Source organism: Pogona vitticeps, chromosome 5, assembly GCF_051106095.1.
Source record: "Pogona vitticeps strain Pit_001003342236 chromosome 5, PviZW2.1, whole genome shotgun sequence".
In the NCBI taxonomy this organism is placed as follows: domain Eukaryota; kingdom Metazoa; phylum Chordata; class Lepidosauria; order Squamata; family Agamidae; genus Pogona; species Pogona vitticeps.
The window spans coordinates 120,757,392-120,778,399 of record NC_135787.1 but is presented as its reverse complement, the minus strand read 5'-3'; the positions used below and the strand labels follow the sequence as shown (position 1 = coordinate 120,778,399).

General features: G+C 41.9%; 1 protein-coding gene across 2 annotated transcripts in view; it reads right to left on the bottom strand.

Moving 5' to 3' along the window:
- TBC1D22A (TBC1 domain family member 22A) overlaps positions 1-21,008 on the bottom strand; it is a 190,577-nt gene that overhangs the window by 62,544 nt on the left and 107,025 nt on the right. For both annotated transcript variants that reach the window (XM_020796989.3, XM_078394394.1), the window contains exon 10: positions 12,672-12,747. In XM_020796989.3, coding sequence (XP_020652648.3) covers positions 12,672-12,747 — 76 coding nt within the window. The remainder of the gene's footprint in view (positions 1-12,671; positions 12,748-21,008) is intronic.

The following is a 21,008-nucleotide window of genomic DNA, read 5'->3' as shown; positions in this document are numbered from 1 at the left end:
CTGGAGAAATTCTAAGAAACTCAGATCCTATTTAAATATTCGGTAGGCTTATTTCATTGTGGCATTATACTGGACAAATGTTTTTACAGAAATGGAGAAAATCATTGACAAACCTATTACTTTGCCACCCTCTCTGTGTCTACTTCCGTTATTCTTAGATAAATAATCAGAACAAATGATAAAGAACTTATAGTTGTCATGTGTTTGGCTGCATGACTGAAAATAATAGTAGGTGATTCTCCACTAAGAATTAGAAATCTAGACCATGGAACCTAGCTCTTATGGAAAACCTGGTATAGAGTGCGAACCTTAAGAAATCCATTCACACACAATCTATTCATTAGCATTTGGTATCCATTTATTGATTATGTAAATAACAATAAGATATATCTTATCCCTCAATCACTTGCCTCTCTGTAGATCCCTGACTAAAATGATCTACCTTCCCATCCCTTTACTCCTAATTTTTAAACTTGATAATTGGTTATTTCCTCTGGTATTATTAGTCTTTTGCCAGGACCCTTGACTGTTCTTGAATGTATTATACTTTGTTGTTAATGTCTTTTTTATCTATTAAAACTTCAATAAAGAAATCGTAAAAAACCCAAAGAAAATCAACAGATCATTTAATGCTTTCATAGTATATGTGGTATAAATTTTCCACTATTCCCCCAACAGCTGACCAGTATTTTGAAATTATTCAATGTAGGCTCCTAGCAACCTGTGTGAGAGATGTTAGACCTATTAGTAGCATGCTTTCAAAGATGGCCTGTGTGGGGTAGTGTGCGGTCTCTTGAATTTGGAGCAGGAAGGCACCCAAATCAACCACAACACATGTTCACATCACACAAGAAAAGCAATCTGCTAGTGTTATTTCAGCTTACCATATCTCTCATATTTTTTTTGTGAAAATACGCACAGGTGTTTCCTAGTCAGACCTCCATATCTTGAGGACACAATATAACACACTCTAAAAAAATCAAATAGCAGTGTCTCCTTATATGTTCCAATCCAAGCTCTTGTAATGACTTTCCTCAGACTTTTCAAGATGGCCACTCAGTGATGACAACTGTCCTATGGCTCACTCCTTTTTTCAACCTTATTTATTTTAATCTTACACTCAGGCATTTCTATTTTCTCTTGTAATGTCAATTTCCAGCAATTGCATCTAGAGCCTTTAGAATAAAGAGTAGCTGCTCTGAAAATGCGCATGGCCCTTCCCTTCAATAAAGAAAAAAATCACTTGTGGTTTCACAGTATACATGAAACGAAATTAACCCCACAGGATACATGCAGAAAGAAAAACATGCACAACCACCCTCACTGACTATGGAATGCAGTATATACATGTATGTGTACATACTTTAAAAAAGGAGAAACTATCCCTTCAGAGGACTCCAACTTTCCATCCAGCACACAACCACTAGCTGTGGTATATATGTACGTTGTGATACATACATGTTGTATATGAATAACTTGCTTCAGAAGGTTGTATGTTGGCAGCACAGTATTTGTATTTGTTTGTTGACAGCATGGCTTCAGATTTAGAAGTTATTTCGAGCTCTAACTACAGGACCTGCTTATAAGTGTATGAAGTCACGACTCATATATAGTAACTTCTACACCACCTACATGGGAAAGCCTCTGAAAACGGAAAGCAACGGGCTGTACCTATTCATATTTCAGCTCTCTTTAAAAACTAAAAGTAAAAACATCAAAAACAAATCCTCCAAGCTCTTATGCACTTATGTGTATTTCTCCCAGAAAAATAGACAATCAAGTGCAAAACTTTATTTGCAATTTGGTTTATAATATATGCACAGACACAAAATGGAAATACATAAACCAAAAGAATTCATCTCTCTTTTTTATAAGTAATTGTGAGCAGATGTTATTCCTCTGATAAAGGTAATTTGGCTGGTAATAATTCTAAATTTAAATTTTCCATTCCACTGATAGTAAGCATGTAGATGTAATAAATGACTCGGCATATGTAATTGTTGCCATCTTTCAGATGTAAAGTTCCCCCCATAAAATACTTATACAGCAGTTTTCAATAATAAAATTATGCTAAATCTTCAAAAAATAATAGCTGTTATATCAATATGAAATAATGAGTGAATCTTTTTAAAAGTCTTCTCAGCACTTTCAAAGTGTTTACACAAACCTATTTCAAACATTGCTGAAACAGGTCTTTTTTTAAAAAAAAAGTTATATATGTATACTTTATGCCTTTTATTTACGTGTGTTCAAGCTTCTTAGACATGTTAATACAGAATACACTGTATCTATATACCACCAATTAGAATAATAATTCTATGCTTAATTCTAAAGTAAAATACCAGGAAGAAAAGTTTTTACCCTGTTTCCCCTAAAATAAGACATAACCTGAAAATAAGCCCTAGTATAATTTTTCAGAATGCTCGTTATATAAGCCCTACTCCAAAAAATAAGCCCCAGTTAAGAGAAACCCCGCCCTCCACCACTGTGCAGCAACCAGAAGATGACATGACTGCATGTGAATAAACATAGATTGTTGTACATGAAAAAAATAAAACATCTCCTGAAAATAAGCTCTATGCATTTTTGAGCAAAAATTAATATAAGACCCTGTCGTATTCCCAGGGAAACAGGGTACTAAAAATCATAATCTGTTTCTCAATGCCAAATGCTTTAATAAATTCCCAACCTCCAAAAGTTCTTTGTCACAGAACACTCAAGTTTAGAACTGCTCAGGTTTAGTACACTGCAATACAGTATCTCTTCTAACATGTACTTCATGTTAGAAAACATTGCAACAAGGAGACAATTTGCTCCCAATGGAATACCTACTTACTGTAATGCAGGCTAACTATCACATCAACCAAAGATATTGTACTTATTTTACATATATAAAATATTTGTAACAGTTGATGGGATGACAGAAAACTAAACTATCCTGGATGAGGGCAAGCATAACAGGTTTGGTGTAGATTTTGCAGACTACCATCTAACTTCTGCTGGAAAAACCTCCAATGAAGGAAAGTTTACTATCTTCCAAGACAGTCTGTTCCATTGCTGAACACCTCTTATCATCATGATGTTCTCTGAAAGGTTTTGTCTTGAAATTTTTATCTACTGGCTCCACTCTCTAGAGCAGCAAGAACAACAAAAAACTTGCACCACTTTCCATGTGATACCCAAAGACGGCTATCTTACCACTTCCAAGGTCTCTCTTTACCTGGCTACACATTTTCATCTCCTTCAACTGTTTCTCATTGGCACCTGTAGCCATGCACAGTTAAAAAACCTTTGAGACTACAGTGGTGCCTCGACTTACGAACATCCCTACTTAACAACCGTTTCAAGTTACGACCAGCTCCGGCCGCAAAAATTTGCTTCGACTTGCGACCGGGGCTTCTACTTACAAACACAAAAAGGCAGGGGAAAAAGGCATGACATTCAAATTTCTAACTGTAGGTGGCGACAAGGCTGCTTCTTTGTAGCTCTTTCACCCCAGCAGTTAGAGTGTGTGTGTCAGAGGAAGTTTGGGACTGCCTCCTTCTGCTTCTGAGAGCATGTGTGTGTGTTTTCAGGGAGGCTTTGGGCTGCCTGGTAAGGTAAGGTGCTGTTTCCTGCTTTTTAAAAATTGTTCTGCGTGTTTTTGCAGCGTGGTTTTGAGCTGGGGGGTTATGTTTCTGTGCTGTGATGGGTCTTGGGGTGGTTGTTCGTTTTTGGTTCCCCCTCATTTCCAATGGGTCTTGGGGGAGGTGTTGCTTTGTGGAGTGTTTTATCCAATTTCCGATGGGTTTTCGGGAGTTTGTTTTTTTGTTCTCCCTCCCCATTTCTGATGAATCTTGGGGTTTTGTTTGTTTGGCTTTTTTCCCCCCAATTAATGATGGGTCTTGGGGAGGGTTGGTTGCTTTTTTGGATTTTCCCCCATTTCCGATGGGTCCTGCATGCTTCCCTTGCTTTTTCCTTTGTTTCCTTTGCATTTCCAACCTGCCCCTTTTGTTCTATGTGCATTTCCCATCTGCTGTTTGTTTTTTGTCCATTTCCAATGGGTATTGCATGCTTGATGGCTTTTCTCCCCCCACCCCCCCTTTGGCTGGAAGGGATTGTGACAAACCCAGACCTACTGGGATCTGCCACACGTTAACTAAGCTGCCACCAACCATTCCCTACAAGAAGTCACACAGACCAGGGATGGATTTTCAACAAATAAAAGAATAAGGTTTATTTAAATACACACAGGGAAAAATAAAACGATCAGGTGAATAAGATATAGTAACGTGGCTTAGTCTCATTCATACATGCATACAGTTTGGTTCACACAGAACCCTTAACTTGAAGCACAGACCCTGAACCTATCAGTTCTGGCTAACCAACAGACACCTGAACCTATCAGGTTGGTACTCTGACACACAGTAGTACCCTGTCTGACACACAGACTCCCACACCAGCTTCTTCTTCCCAGCTGCTGCTTCGTCACATCCCAGCGTCTGCACTTCTCCACACACGCATCACATATATATACAGTACAGCCCCTCCTCCTGATGTCCCGCCTTCCACTCCCCATAGGATGGAACTTTCCCTCCAAACCCATGACAGACAGGTAACATCAGTGCTGTATGTAACACCTCCCCTCTTTATAAGTTGTTTTGTAGGGGGAAAGCTAAGGTGCTTTTTCCCAAAAAACAACCTGGATAAAACACACAAAAACAGTTATACATACAATATCATACTTACTTATACTTACATTCTAAGTTAACCATAGCAATTAGGCATTTAAACATTTACCATATACATTACATCAATTTACCTTTATTCATACAAACCAAGTTCAAAAAACAGGTACATTTAACTTTTTGTCATCAATATATACACATAGTCCATGTTCTTTCGCCGTCTTCAATCTTCAGGTCTTCTTGACAAGGCGTCAGCAACACAGTTCACTGACCCTCTGACCACCTTCACTTCAAAGTCATAGTCTTGCAGATTTAAAGCCCACCTCATAAGTTTGCTATTGTGGGTTTTCATTGTCTTTAACCATTGCAGTGGTGAATGGTCAGTGCACAGAACAAAATGTCTTCCCCAGATGTAGGGCTTGGCCTTCTGGATCGCGTAGACTATGGCCAAACACTCCTTCTCCACGGTTGCCAAATGTCTCTCACCTTTTTGGAGTTTCCTACTCAGGTAGGACACTGGATGCTGGTCACCATTCTCATCCTCCTGGCAAAGAACCGCTCCTACCCCGCTGTTAGACGCATCGGTGTAGATGATGAACTCCCGGTCGAAGTCTGGAGCACGCAGCACTGGATAGTTGATGAGCGCCTGCTTCAACCTCTGGAACGCCTCCTCACAGTCGCTGGTCCACGGGATGCGGTCGTCAGCCTTCTTCCTCGTCAGATCGGTCAGCGGAGCCGCAATCTCGCCAAACCTCGGGATGAATTTTCTGTAGTAGCCCACCAACCCAAGAAATGATTTGACTTTTTTCTTGGTGTTGGGTCTAGGCCAATCACGAACAGCTTCTATTTTGGCCTCCAGGGGTTTTATCACTCCTCCCCCTACCTTGTGACCCAAGTATTTTCTTTCTGGGATACCCAGCTGCAGTTTGCTCTCTCTGCAGGGCCCAGGCCACAGCACTTCCTCCCCTGGGCCAAAGTGCCTCTCCCGGCCTTCCTGGTCATCCCAAGCTTTCTTTCTGACCTTTTGAGCTTGCAGGGTCTCTGCTGCTAGCTCTAGGTTTCTCTTTAGGTCATTTATCAAGGTGTCTATATATGTCACAACACCTTGTGGGTCATCCTGGGTGATCTGCTCCCAATTTTGTTTGATCAAATCAAGGGGCCCTTTCACCCTTCTCCCAAATAAAAGTTCAAATGGACTGAACCCGGTACTGGCTTGTGGCACTGATCGATAAGCAAACAAAAGGGATTGCAGCTTCTGGTCCCAATTGTTTGGATTCTCTGCCAAGTAAGCCCTAATCATGCGCATTAGAGTCCCATTGAACTTCTCAGTTAACCCATTACCTTCAGGATGATAGGCAGTGATTTCCTTGTGCTTAATTCCACAGATTTGCCATAAGCGTTTCATGAGCTTTGATGTGAACGATGCGCCCAAATCTGTGATTATTTCTGAGGCAAATCCCATCCTGGACATATACCCCACCAAGGCATCTGCCACTGTGTTAGTTTCAATGTTAGTCAAGGGTATGGCTTCAGGGTACCTCGTGGCATGGTCCACAATGGTGAGAATGAACCTGTTCCCCCTCTTTGTGGCCTTGGGCAAAGTTCCCACAATATCCACCCCTATGCATTTGAACGGAGTGTCAATCACAGGAAAAGGGCACAACTTTGCTTTGGTCCTGTCGTGGCTATTCCCCTGCCTTTGACACACATCACATTGTTTACAGAACTCCCTGATCTGCTTCCCTATGTCAGGCCAGTAGAAATTCTGTGTGATTCTCTGCTGTGTTTTGTTCACCCCTAAGTGCGCAGCAAACATGTCAGAGTGCCCCCTTTGTAAGATCATGGGGCGATACTTTTCAGGTACCACTAGCTGACTTCGGATCCCATCTCCCCCTTTTGAGATATTCCTCAGGGTCTCTCTATATAAAATCCCCTTTTTCTCCAGAAATCTCACTGGGGTTTCAGGTGTTAGCTGGGCGTCAGTCACCTGTTCAAAACACTTTTGGAGAGTGGCGTCTGCCTTTTGCTCTTGTCCAAATCTGCTGTCTGTGGTTAAGGTTTCCACCACAGCTTCTGAACTCCCCCCACCTGCTTCCGTCTCTGGCTCATCATTACCCCCTTGAACTGTCCCCGTGGTGGCTTGTGAACGTGTAATCACTAGCACCCGTTTCACATGTTCAGCCAGGTCATTTCCCACGAGCACGGCTGCTGGCAGAGTCGATGAAATTGCTAGCCGCCAAACTCCCCTCCAGCCTTGAAAGTTCACAGGTACCTCCGCGACTGGCAGTGAGATTACCTGCCCCTCAATCCCTGCCACCTTCATGCTCTCATTTGGGATTACATACTCCCTAGGAATAATATCTGGATGGCACAGGGTCACCTGAGAACAAGTGTCCCGCAGCCCCCGATACTGATGGCCAAGTATTCCTACGTCCACCCCTGCTGTTTCAAACAACTGAGAATCTGTTCTCACCAGCAGGCAGCACCTGACCTCTACAAGAGGACCATTTTCCTCAGCCTGATCAGCAGATGTAGCTGTTCCAGATTGAGTAGCCATGGCAACAGGCTCCCTCAGTGACAATGAGCCTTGCTCTTTCTGGACACAGAACACAGCTTTTGGCTTGGTTCCACTCGAATCCTGAGGCACAATTCCTTTTAGCTGCTTTAATTTCTCACACTCTGAGATTAGATGGCCCTTTCCCTGACAGAAATAACATTTTCTGGTGTATTTTGAGTCTTTCTCCTCTTGTTTTGGTTTTCCCTCCAAAATCTGAGGTCTTGGTTTCATGTCTGAGGGCTTCCCTTCACCATGGGCCCCTCCCCCTTGCTGGTTTTTCCCTGGTCCCTGAGAGTACTTGCTGTAGGTTTCTTTGGATTTTCCTACAGATTTCTCCTCACCTAAGGGCTTTCTTATCTGGTAAATAAAATCTGCGATCTCGGCTGCTTCTGCCACAGATTTTGGTTTCCTTTCCCTCACCTGGAATTTCAGTTCCCCATGCAGGACTGAATAGAACTGTTCCAGCGCTATCAAGTCTTTGAGCTGCTGAAAGGTCTCTGTCCCCTCCTGAGATAGCCATTTCTCTAGCAGCCTCACCAATTGGGCCCCCACTTGGGTAAAAGTCTGCTCTGGTTTCTTTGTGAGGGACCTGAATCTTTGCCTCAGCTGTTCCGCATTTATCCCATGTCTTGCAAACACCAGTTTTTTAAACTCTGCAAAATCTTTCATCAGTTCCTCAGGCATCTCGGCATAGACTTCAGCCAGGCTACCACTGATTAAAGATCGCATGATGGTCATCTTCTCAGTTTCCCTTACTGAGAAGTCCACAAACGCTCTTTCCACTAAGGAAAAGAACACCTCAGGACAATCTCCCTTGTGGTACACAGGGAATTTCTTCAGGTCAGCTTTAGACAATTGGCCTCCCTCAGAATCCCTATTGTTATTATTGTTCTGGTTCATCAGTTCCAATCTTCTTAACTCAAACGCCATCCGTTCTTTTTCCAGAGCAATTTTCTCTCTCTCTAATCTTTCTTCTCTCTCCCTTTCCTCCATTTCAAATTGCCTCATCCTCAGTTCATGCTGTTGGACTATGAGCAATTTTCTGAGTTCTGGGTTCTGTTCTCCCGTGCTGTCGCCTTGCACTGAGCCAAATTCATCCTCAGAACCTTGGTCTACCTGGGGGTCTTTCACTTCACCCATTTCTGCCATTTGGCTTCGAGTCAAGGGCATAATTCCCCCCAGAGCAGGCTGCTTTAAGAAGTCAAGCCTCAAAATAAAACGACCACTTTTTTTTTCTCTTTTGCCTCAGAACCAGCTTTCCCTATAGATTGCTGCTGTCCTTCAGCACTACTTGCAACAGTTGCAAGCTAGAGTCTACCCCCCTCTGCTGGGCCTCTCAGCAGGCAGGCTAAATCACTGTTACTATACAGTTTTGCCTCAGCTTTTTTCCCGCCAAAAACAGGCTGCCTCAGAGCTCCCTAATCTAGCCCCCAATCTGAGGTTACATGTTCTTCTACTAGTGCACCCCCCCGTGAGGCACACCTAGAAGATTACCTACGCGCTCTCAGATTGTCCCTGACTAGACCCCCCTTGCTCTGGGCACACTTGCCAAGGCTTTGCTGGACCGCTGGACAACTGGACCAGTCGTATCCCACACGCTGGACACCAATCAATGTGACAAACCCAGACCTACTGGGATCTGCCACACGTTAACTAAGCTGCCACCAACCATTCCCTACAAGAAGTCACACAGACCAGGGATGGATTTTCAACAAATAAAAGAATAAGGTTTATTTAAATACACACAGGGAAAAATAAAACGATCAGGTGAATAAGATATAGTAACGTGGCTTAGTCTCATTCATACATGCATACAGTTTGGTTCACACAGAACCCTTAACTTGAAGCACAGACCCTGAACCTATCAGTTCTGGCTAACCAACAGACACCTGAACCTATCAGGTTGGTACTCTGACACACAGTAGTACCCTGTCTGACACACAGACTCCCACACCAGCTTCTTCTTCCCAGCTGCTGCTTCGTCACATCCCAGCGTCTGCACTTCTCCACACACGCATCACATATATATACAGTACAGCCCCTCCTCCTGATGTCCCGCCTTCCACTCCCCATAGGATGGAACTTTCCCTCCAAACCCATGACAGACAGGTAACATCAGTGCTGTATGTAACAGGGATTAATCGTGATTCCAATGAGTCTGGTAGTGATTTTTTTTTTGTGTGTGATCTTTTTCTTCAGCCGGAACAGATTAATTGCATTTCAATGCATTCCTATGAGAAATGGTGCTTCGACTTACGACCATTTCGAGTTACGCCCATTTTCTGGAACAGATTATGGTCCTAAGTTGAGGCACCACTGTACTGAGATTGTTCAATACATACCAGACTCATATTTCACAATTCACTAATAGCCACAGACGAAGAAGAGATATCACACGAATGGCTACATGGAATTCCATTTAGGAGAGTGAGAGGGCTGACAGAAGAGAAATTGACTGTCCCACTCTTCATCAGCTAGTCAATTATTTTGCTTTGCTAACAAATCTCCTTCTTCACTACTAACACATAAACTCTACTGGCAGAGTGGCAACAAATCAGTGAACTTCTGTTTGCCCAATCAACTTGCTAGAATGCTTTTTTTTCTTATCTACTGGTAAAATACTAATAGCAGTGTTTCCAGTGGTAGTCATGGTAGGAGAGGCTTCTCTGCTTCCATAGGCAGTATAGAAATACATATTTACGAAGCTGATATCAGTCTCATCTATGGAATAGGGTTTGTCCCCCTCATTACTCAAATCCACAATCCTCTGATAATCTCAAACACAGGAAGATTCCTGAAAATATTTTGTCATAGGTCTTGCACTCTTAGTCATCACTATGGGGTTAAGGTTTCCTGCATTACAGTAAACTTTTCTCCAAACACTCAATCTGACATAAGCATATTATTCTAGCAGACAGTTAATTATCATATAATTTCAAGAGGTTTTAAGCTATGTTGGATTTCCCCATAACACAGCTATTTTGAGTTGATACATGTAAATTTTGCTGTATCATTGAAGAATTGCAAGGAATTATATTCCTGAGTGCCACAAATCACAGCAGAAAAGATTGGTAATTCCATAGGAACCTTTGAAAAAGAAGTTTTCGACTTTAGACAATTAGCAGAATGTGAATTTTTTTGTTTGTAGTACTGTGCCTCTAGATCAATCAACTTTAAAACACCTAAGAAAAGTAATTAAAATTGTTCTTGTATGATTTAAAACAGCTTTACTGAATTACAATGATCACATTTCTTATAAATATTGCAAAATAACAAATCCTTTGAAATTGAAAACTTAATCCATGGAGTTTGAAAACAATTCCCTCAGAAGATGAAAAGATGAAATTATTCTGAGGCTCTTGTATTCATTACGGTACACATATGGTTCCCTCTCACTGTAGGACTAGAAAAAACAACAAAAGCTCAGAGCCAGGGTGACTGTAATAAAATTATGGAGAAAACACTATTTTCAGTTACAACACTTATAAGTTAAGAATTCAGAAACCCCAGAACATTCAACCATGTCTGTATCTAACTTTCATGGGTTGCCAGGTCATAGTTTTTAAAAGTAGAATTTTTACGCGCGAATCAAATCGAAGGGGGAAAGATGATAAAGAAATTTGGGATTTCAAATGAGGATTTGGAAACTGCTTTAACACATTTTTATTGATTCACGTGTTTACAAGAACAGTAATATATACATTAATATATACAGAGACAGATACTAAAAAGGCATAAGGTAAAAAAGGTCAAATTATATGGAAAAGAATCGTACCACAGAGATCCCAGACAGCAACTGCTTCCTAAAAAGTTACTTACATGCTCTGGTATTTCTTCTGATCTTGAAAATAGCTGGATAGCTTTATACAGTGGTGCCCCGTATAGCGAGGTTAATCCGTTCCGGATTAACCTTCGCTATACGAAAACATCGCTGTGCGGGGCAGGAAAACCTATTGGAACGCATTAAACTTAGTTTAATGCGTTCCAATAAGTGTGTAAACTTACCCCCCCCAGCGATGTTTTCGCTCCGGCGGCCATTTTGGAGCCGCCGATCAGCTGATCGGCGGCTCCAAAATGGCCGCCGGATGACCCGAAATGGCCCCTATCAGCGTTTTCGCGCCCTCCCCTTGCTTACGGAGGTCGCAAAAACGCTGCGGGGGGGCATTTCGGGCCATCCGCGGCCATTTTAATGGCCGCGGATGGCCCGAAATGCCCCCCCGCAGCGTTTTCGCGACCTCCCTAAGCAAGGGGAGGGCGCGAAAACGCTGATAGGGGCCATTTCGGGTCATGCGGCGGCCATTTTGGAGCCGCCGATCAGCTGTTCGGCGGCTCCAAAATGGCCGCCGGAGCCCCAATCGTCGCAAAGCGAGTGCGGCGATTGGGGCTGATCCGTATAGCGATCCCCAAAAAGGGATCGCTATACGGATTTTTCGTTAAACGGTGCACTCGTTAAGCGAGGCACCACTGTATAAGGATAATGTTAACCATTACCCAAGTCCAAGGTCACTAGCAACTATCTTTAATGTTAAAACATAGACAAGCATAGATAAAATTTGCTGTGGTTATATGCCAGTGCAACTAAGCATATACTGTGCATCAAGAAACAATCCAATTAGTCTTTTCAAGAAATTTGTACAGTATTAAGCTATTTGTGCAATAAGAGTTCTCTGACACCCATACACCCATAAGTGATAGGCAACGTCACAAATATATCCTTAGTTCTGCTTGGCATCACTTTACTTGTTAACTTAACAAACTATCAAGAGAATATGTTGAGAATGGGCAAGCACTATATCTCGAATTTCATTTAATTAAACTCTACTCTAGCAATATGACAGTCAGCACTTCATGATGGGAATTGTCTTAAGAATGAAGGTAGAAAATGTTTCTAACTGGTCTTGCTAAAACATGAAAGCATAATCTAAAATTACCCTTCCACCCACTGTAATTTATTTCTAATATTAAAGATGTTATTTCCAAAGTTGTAATTAATTGGATTCCACAGAGAAATTATTCAGACATTCCTGATAGCAAAATGATACACTTAGGCACAAAACACAGCGCCAAAGGACAACTATAAACAACCACTGTGACTTTCCCAAATTACTACAATCATTGAGCTTAATGCAAAACGAATGCTGGCTGCCTTTTGTACACAACCATTAGTCTGCAGCAAAGAGACCGGCATTGAATTTTGATTACATTGCCTTAATAAACAGTAATGAGAGTGGCTCACGCTCTAGTAGCTTTCCTTTAGATGATACACTGCAGCGAGTTTGCAAAAGGCAACCATGCCACTAGCTGATTAAGGATGACAGCTCACCAGTGAAATCTGCGTTATGGTTGGGGCAGATCGCTGCACTGACAATGGCAAGGCAGCTCACAAAGTTTTAACCAAAACTTCACCCAATTCACATTTAGAGTCCTCCTGAGCTATTGGGGCTTACCATCAATCCGGCTCACAAGTTCTTCCAGCATTTTCACTTTCTTTTGAATACCTGGCTGGGCAAAGGTGTAGTTATCCTGAAGAGACAGAATCATAAAACAGAAATGTCAGCAGGGAGGTGGAAATTGGCATTTCAAATCATACACCTACTGCTGAATGTTTCAAAATACAACTCCTTCAGTACACCTCTGCTTTACTGAGTGCCCTGCTCAAAAAAAAAGAGTAGAAAAAGAATTTATGACAACATATTTGAGTATTTTAAGTATAATCACTTTGGTGCTTAGAGGATGCCTTTTTAATTGTGGCTCTGACCCATCTATTCAAAGAAACAAAGGTTTTCTGTAACACACACACATCAACACCAAGTGGAAATGTGCATATTCCGAACTGTGAGGCCACTTGAGAGGAAATATATACCCCCAAATGGGAACAGTTCTCAATTCAGTCACGATAATGGCAACAACAGGACACTATGTTCATTACCAAGACATCTGTTTCTGTTTCAGTGAAGCGCTTGGGACACTGACTAATTGTGCCATGAGGAATTTCAAAGAAAGCACTCTTTATAGCACGAATGGCCGACATGTCAGCCTACATATTGTTAAATTCCAACTTCCAGCAGCCTTAGCCAGCGTCACCAGTGACTAGAGATGAAGGGAGTACTAGCTCATTGGGAGGGCTATAGGATTTCCCACTCCTGCTTTACATCAAACTATGTAATATAAAAGCTGAGGAAAATATTAGAATCAACTTTCCTCCCTACAGTCTTTGCATAAAAAGTTTTTCCTCCCAAATCTTTCATTTTTGTTGCTGCATCAGTCTTCTTACAAAATGACAAGCTGAAACATTAGATAAAACGTTTTATTCACAATTGGGAGTGGCTGAAATGGTTTGTGCTCTGACAAGAAACCATGGATACAAAAGAACGGGCTGCTCCAAAAGCAGGGGGTAGAAAATTGCATTCTGCTAGATTTGAGGTTTCTGTTCTGTGTTTCAGAACAGAAGATTATTTCAGCAATATTAATGCTTTATTTTGTCAATCACTTATCAAGCTGAAGTCCCATCTTACATCTTATTGGATCCTGCAAGCCATGTTTTAAAAATCAATCTATTTAAAGGCAGATGCTTTTTATTGCAATAAGGAAACTTTTGAAAGGACTGGTAACAAAAACAATGGGAGCATTTTAATGCAAACAGCGAAGAAAAACTGGTTGCTTATTTGTAACTGTGTTTCTTTGAGTGGCAATCTGTGCCATCTTTTCTTTCAGTTTCTTTGGTCTGTCAGGTAGGCAGAAAATGAAAAAATAGAAGGAGCAGGAGTAGTTCATATGCAGAAGGAGAACAATGGCTTGAGTGAATGCATCTATCTGTAAGCAGCCTGTTCTTCTTTGTGACTCATACAGATGAGTACAGTACTATAGTTAGCTCCACTTACCAGGAGGAAGGAGCATGTGTCACTGATATAAAGAAATCAGAAAAGAGTGACCAAACAGAGTTTGTCAGCAAAAAAGTGTTGAGAACAACAGTGGCAGAAAAGTGTAGTTGGACCCATGTGGCAAATTTTCAGGCCTAGTTGAGAGGGACATCAGCCAAGAATATTAGAGAGAGAGCCACTGCTCTGGCTGAATGGGTATTCAATGATCCTAGAGGTGGCACTGCAGCTATGATGGCCATTTGCTGCTAAGTGGGGAGGAAGATCTTGGAATTGTGAGATGAAAAGAGAGCATGGCTCCTATAAACCTGATGAGCTAGGTTCCCCTTGACATTTAGTCCAGTCGTGTCTGACTTTAGGGCACAGTGCTCATCCCCGTCTCCAAGCCGTAGAGCCAGCGTTTGTCCGTAGACAGTTTCCGTGGTCATGTGGCCAGCGCAACTAGACAGAGAACACTGTTCATTATCTTCCCACCGTGGTGGTACCTATTTATCTACTTGTATTTACATGCTTTTGAACCGCTAGGTTGGCGGGAGCTGGGACAAGCAGCGGGAGCTCACTCGGTCACGTGGATTGGATCTTACGACTGCTGGTTTTCTGACCTTGCAGTACAGAGGCTTCTGCGGTTTAACCCGCAGCACCACTACGTCCCTGATGAGCTAGAACAATGTTAAAACTGGCTTTTCAGGGTTGATGAGAAGGACCAGGTGGGTGAGAAGAGAGACTGCTGTGGATGGAAAGGTAGATCTCCTGGGAAGGGACTAGCAACTGTCAGTCATCAATGTACATAAACCCACTGATACAGGAGGTTTTGAAGCTAGAAATAACCATTGTGATGGATTTCATGCACTACCCCGGGTGATGCAGAAAGCCTAAAGGGCAAGAATTTGAACAGGAACAAGTTTACACTGTGGTAAAATGATGGACTCTTCAGGACGAAGAAAGAGATAAAGAAGAGAAAATAAACATTCGATCTGGTATGGCAAATCAAAGTCCTTTTGAGGAGCAGGAGGAAAATAGCAGTCAGAGTTGCCACCTGGAACCTATTCAAAATAATAAACTTGATTTATCTGAGATAAAGAACGGGCAAATGCTGTAACCTTTTACGGACAGAATAAAAGAATGACATCCTGTGAGTGGGTTCTCTGTCTTTAAGGGGCTTTTCCTTACTTGGAGACACAAGAGAGGATTCAGAAGATATCTCTATTACTCCCAGGGCTAACATTTCATCCACCTCCTTATTAATTTTGTCTTTAAGATGATATGGCCAATTCCGTGCACCCGACCTTACTATCTTCTCCGGTATTGTATTTATGCAATGCATCCCCACATTAGTAAACCCCGGTTTATTACTAAACACGTCTTTAAATTTAGATTCCAATTTCCTAATTTCCGATTTTTGTGTCTCATTTAAATTTTCCTCTAATATTAATTCTTCTTCCGGTAATTTACACCCTTGTATATCTGGTCCAAAATCTTCATCATCTATGTCTCCTATAAAAATGTCTCTTTCCATCCATTCTTTTAATAAATTAACATGGAAAATCCCCGATTTCTTCTTTTTATCTGGAGTAGCTATCTCATAGTTAGTTTCATTCAATCTTTTAATCACAGTATATGGTCCTTGCCACCTAGCGAATAATTTTGATTGTTCAGATGGGAGTAACAACAAAACTTTATCACCAGCTTCAAAATCCCTTTTCCTTACCTTTTTATCATACCTTAGTTTTTGACCCCTTTGAGTTTTCCTTAATTGTTCCTTAGCCTCCTTAGCAATGTGATTTAAATGTTCCCTCATTTCGATAATTTGTTTGATTTGTAATTGTGACTCATCTTTACCAAATTCCCAACCTTCTTTTATTAAGTCTAAAATTCCTCTAGGGTTTCTTCCATACAATAACTCAAACGGGGAGAAACCAGTTGAAGCTTGGGGCACTTCCCTAATTGCAAACATTAATGGAGCAACAAGTAAGTGCCAATTCCTAGGTTTGTCTATAACTAATTTCCTTAACATTCCTTTTAAGGTCTTATTAAATCTTTCCACGAGACCGTTAGTTTGAGGATGATATACTGTAGTTTTTAATGGTTTTACATCTAACAACTTCCACATCTCCTTAAAAGTTTGACTCATAAAGTTAGATCCTTGATCCGTGATTACTTCCTTAGGGAATCCCAACCTTGAAAAAATTTGCATTAATTCTTTGGCCAAAACTTTTGCAGAAGTAGTTCTTAAGGGAATTGCCTCAGGATATCTGGTTGCATAATCTATTAATACCAAAATATAATTATATCCAGCATTAGACTTAGTTAAAGGTCCTATTATGTCTAACCCAATCCGTTCAAAGGGTATATCAACTAAAGGCATCGGTATTAAATCAGCTCCAGGTTCTGGTTTAGGTTGAGTCATTTGACATTGTTTACACGTTTTACAATATTTTTCTATATCTGCCCATACATTAGGCCACCAAAATCTTTGTAAAATTCTAGCACTTATTTTCTGAACAGCTAAGTGGCCAGCCATTGGTATGTCGTGAGCCAATTGTAAAATATTTCCCCTCCATTTCTTAGGGACTACTAACTGACGGATGCCTTCAATTGATATTCTATATAAAAGACCATCACGCAATTCAAAACCCATTTCACCATTTCTAACCATCCCTTCTTCCTTTGCTCTTTCCATAAACTTAATCAAAGTATCATCGTCTTTTTGCCACAATCGGGTAGTATGTCTAGACACATCTTCAAACATCTCATTTACATTTTGTTTCGTACATTCACCTTGCATAACTTCTGTGGAAGTCATCAGCTCTTTCATTTCTAACCAATCTCTTCCTAAAATCATTTCTCTGACCAAACCAGGTACAATACCAATTACCATATCTCTTTTTACATTGTTAATTTCAACAGTTGCAATAGCAGTCTTATAAGTTTTTACATCTCCATGTATACATCTAACTGTTAATTCCCCCCTTTCCACAATCCTCTTTAAGTTTTTTACCAAAGTTTTCCCACTCCCAGAGTCAATTAAGGCTTTTTTCGTTTCTCCATTTACATACGCGATCACCTCCCATCCATTCTTTTGTTCCCCACTTCCCCCAGTCACCTGACTCCAATCTTTAATCCATGAGCAATCTACTCCGGGGCAATTTTTCTTTTGATGGTCTAAAGATCCGCATTGGAAGCAAGCCCCTCTAAACTCCCTGGGTTCTTTCCATTTCGGGAAAGCTTCCATAATTTTTCTCGATCCTCCCGGCTTGCTGGTCTCGCCCTTCATGTCGCGCGCAGATCGCTGCGAACCAGCCACGTTGCTTTCGGACGCCATCTTCTCTCTAACTCTCCCTTTCTCGTTGTAAGACCAGTGACTCTCGCGCGATCCCTCGTCGACAATACAGAAGTCTTCGACCAATCGTATCGCAGCATCTAGGTCACATGGGTGATTTCTCTGAACCCAGGCTCTCATATTCGCGGGCAAAGTGGTTACTAGTTGTTCCAATACGATTGCATCGAGTATCTGTTCTTTGCTTCTCTCCTCGGGTCAGACCCATCTTATCAGGTTGGCTTTCAGCTTTTGTACTAAAGTACGTGGATGTAGTCCGTTTTTCCATTTTAAACTGCGGAATTTTTTCCGATAAGCTTCCTCCGTTAAATTGAGAGTTTGTAAGATCATGGATTTTACTTTGTTATATTGCAGAGCTTCACTAGGGGGTAAAGTGTCGACCATTTCTTGTAAGTTTCCAGACAAACAAGGTGTTAAAATTAAAGTCCATTGCTCTTTGGGCCATCCAGCTGCAAGAGCTACTCTTTCGAATGTATTTAAATATGCTTCAGGGTCATCATCCGTCGTCATTTTTTGTAATCGGATTGGAGCTGGTCCTGCTACCCATGCGTTTTTGTTTGCAGTCTCCTCCCTCGGTTCTTTACGATCTATATTTCGTGTTAGTTGAGATAATATTATGTTCTGTTGTTCTACTAATAAATTGATCATTCTCTCTTGTCTTGCTATTGTTTGTTTTACGTCTCCCTCTTTCTTCGTTGGTGTCTCCGAAGCAGCCCCGGGTTGGGCGCCAATGTGAGTGGGTTCTCTGCCTTTAAGGGGCTTTTCCTTACTTGGAGACACAAGAGAGGATTCAGAAGTATTTAACAAAACATTTTTATTGATAAGATCACTTGCCATTTCTTTGTTACTAACATTTGAACCATGAACAGACAACGAGGGAGGAGAACTCTCCCAGAACCATAATAACGATTTATCTTCATCTAACCCTTTTAGTAGTAGGTTCTTGTTTTCTCTTCCTCTTCCGTGGGTAGTCTCAGAAAACTGTTGCGAACAGCGCACAGGGTCCCGCAACAAGGGTGGCGGGCCCAATCCCCCTCTCTCAATATTTCCTTCTCCACTTCTGGGGGAATGTGATGCACTATTCGAGCAGGACCACGCTTCTTCGGGAAGACCAATACGGTCCATTCTTCGGGACTCAGACCGGGAATGATTGGTTTTGTCGTGCCGGTCTTTCCCTCCTCACTTCCACCTTCTAACAGGGCTTGGGCAGATCTCTTTACTGGAACTGAGAAGGCTTGAACATCTTCAATTGACTTTCCAGACTCTTTCTCTTTGAATACAGACACCTTCTCCGTCTCTTTAGAGATCTCTCCCTCTTCGGTAGTTAGGAAAACATCTATCTGCTCTCTTTCACCGTACACCTTGCTTCTCGCACCTTCTCTTTCCTCTCTCAACCGTTTCAACTGACTTTCTCCCGCGCGCCTTTCCTCCTCTCGAGCTTTCTCTACTCTGCCCGCGCGACCTTCCTCTATCTCCTCTGCTTGTTCTTTTATTCCTGGCTTCACTGATATCTCTGACTCCACAATAACTATCTGAGGGGATGGCTCACTACTTGTTATTTCTTTACTCTCCTCCTCACACATCCCTGTGGATGTCCACAAGGACGTCATTCTTCTCCGCAAGGCCATTCTCCTTGTGGAGAAGTATGGTAATCTCCTAACGGAGGACTGAAGATGGCTGAGCCAAACGGTGTTGACCCATCGTAGGGTGTGAAATTCGATGAAATATCTTCTGGACCCACTAGTCCATGGTGATATTTTCTATATGGGGAGAACACTGGAAAGCCTGTTGCTAAACATGGACTACACTGAGTTGGAGGAGTATGAGTGCAGCAATGTTAAGGGAGGTAGCAGCATCATGGTGGGTGACATCAAAGAAAAAGAAATGTGGCATGACAATGTAAATAAAGGTGCTATTATCAAAGAGATGGAAGTGGTAAAGGATGGACACCCTGTGAAAGTCAGAGGTGATGAATGGAATTGTCATTTTGCTGCTTCTTTAGGGAATCTGGTGACTGGTACTTGGTATATGAGAACTTCTTTGAAGACGCAGCATGAGATACAGACCTCAAATAGTGGAAGGAAAATGAATGGGGGTTGTTTGGAAGATAACTGACAATACCGAGAAGACAAATGCTTAATTTTGGCTCATGCATAAACACACAGTTTTGGTTATGGTCCAAGTTGATACTCCTCTTATTGAAAAGTCCAGTCTCATTGACCTATGCTTAATAGTGCCCTAAGAAGCAGTGCTTATGCGCAGCTTTTGGCTGTAGCTTTTTTTGGGGGGGGGCATCAAGGTCCTGTCATTCAAAAGACCAACTTCCCTGAAGGGTAGGTCTTCTACTGTTGCTCTGACCTCTTAGCTGATGCCAGAGGAGTGGAGCCAGGCATGGCAACATATGGGTGATAGTTGTTTAGTCTCACAGTTGGCAACCAATTTTAATTTGCTGGGCTCCTAACTGGTGACCCTAACTGCAGAAAACACAAGCTATCATCTTCTGACATTATATCTCGGGGGGGGGGATCTGTTCCCATTAAAATGGTGATACAGAGGGGGAAATGTTTTCCTATAACATCTAGCTTTCTCCCTCTCTTGTCTGCAGAAGTGGCACGGGTACCTCTCATGCCTTCTCTTCCTGTTCTCAACCATAACTGATGTAGAAGGGCAGTGTCTGAAGAAGACAAGCAAAAATTAGGGAAGATCTAGAAGGGCAGTGGTGGCGCTGCGGGAAGGGACATGGTGGCACTGCGGGCTAAACCGCAGAAGCCTGTGCTGCAGGGTCAAAAGACCAAGCAGTCGTAAGATCGAATCCACGTGACGGAGTGAGCTCCCGTCGCTTGTCCCAGCTCCCGCCAACCTAGCGGTTCGAAAGCATGCAAATGCAAGTAGATAAATAGGGACCACTTCGGTGGGAAGGTAACAGCGTTCCATGTCTAAGTCGCACTGGCCATGTGACCACGGAAGATTGTCTTCGGACAAAACGCTGGCTCTATGGCTTGGAAACGGGGATGAGCAGCGCCCCCTAGAGTCGAACATGACTGCACAAAAATTGTCAAGGGGAACCTTTACCTTTACCTTTAGAAGGGCAGTCAAAAATCTAGGTGGAAAATCAAAATTAGTCAGGAGACAGAAGGTCAGCAAGCACTTTAACATAATAATAATGGTAATGAAGCAGAATACAAACACCACCTCTTTGTCTGCTTCATGAGGTCATATAATGTATCTACAAACATTATTATCCATTGTTTAAGAACAAAATAGATACTATGCCTCTACAACAAAACGATCCACATTGAAATTGTGCATCACTTTTATGTACCTGAAAATTAATCACTTATTAGACAATTCGGCTTCAACCCTGTGTACATTCAGGCTGGGCTGATTTAAAACATCATGCGAAAGGATATTTTCCATGAGACTAGACATTCATGTCAGTGAACCACCACAGAGGTCAGAAAATTATTTTTCCTCACATGGGAATGGGTCACCATATAGAATGTTTTAAATGCTGCTCATGCAGCAGCAGTCATATGCACTGCTGGATACTACAAAAATGAAGTTAATGA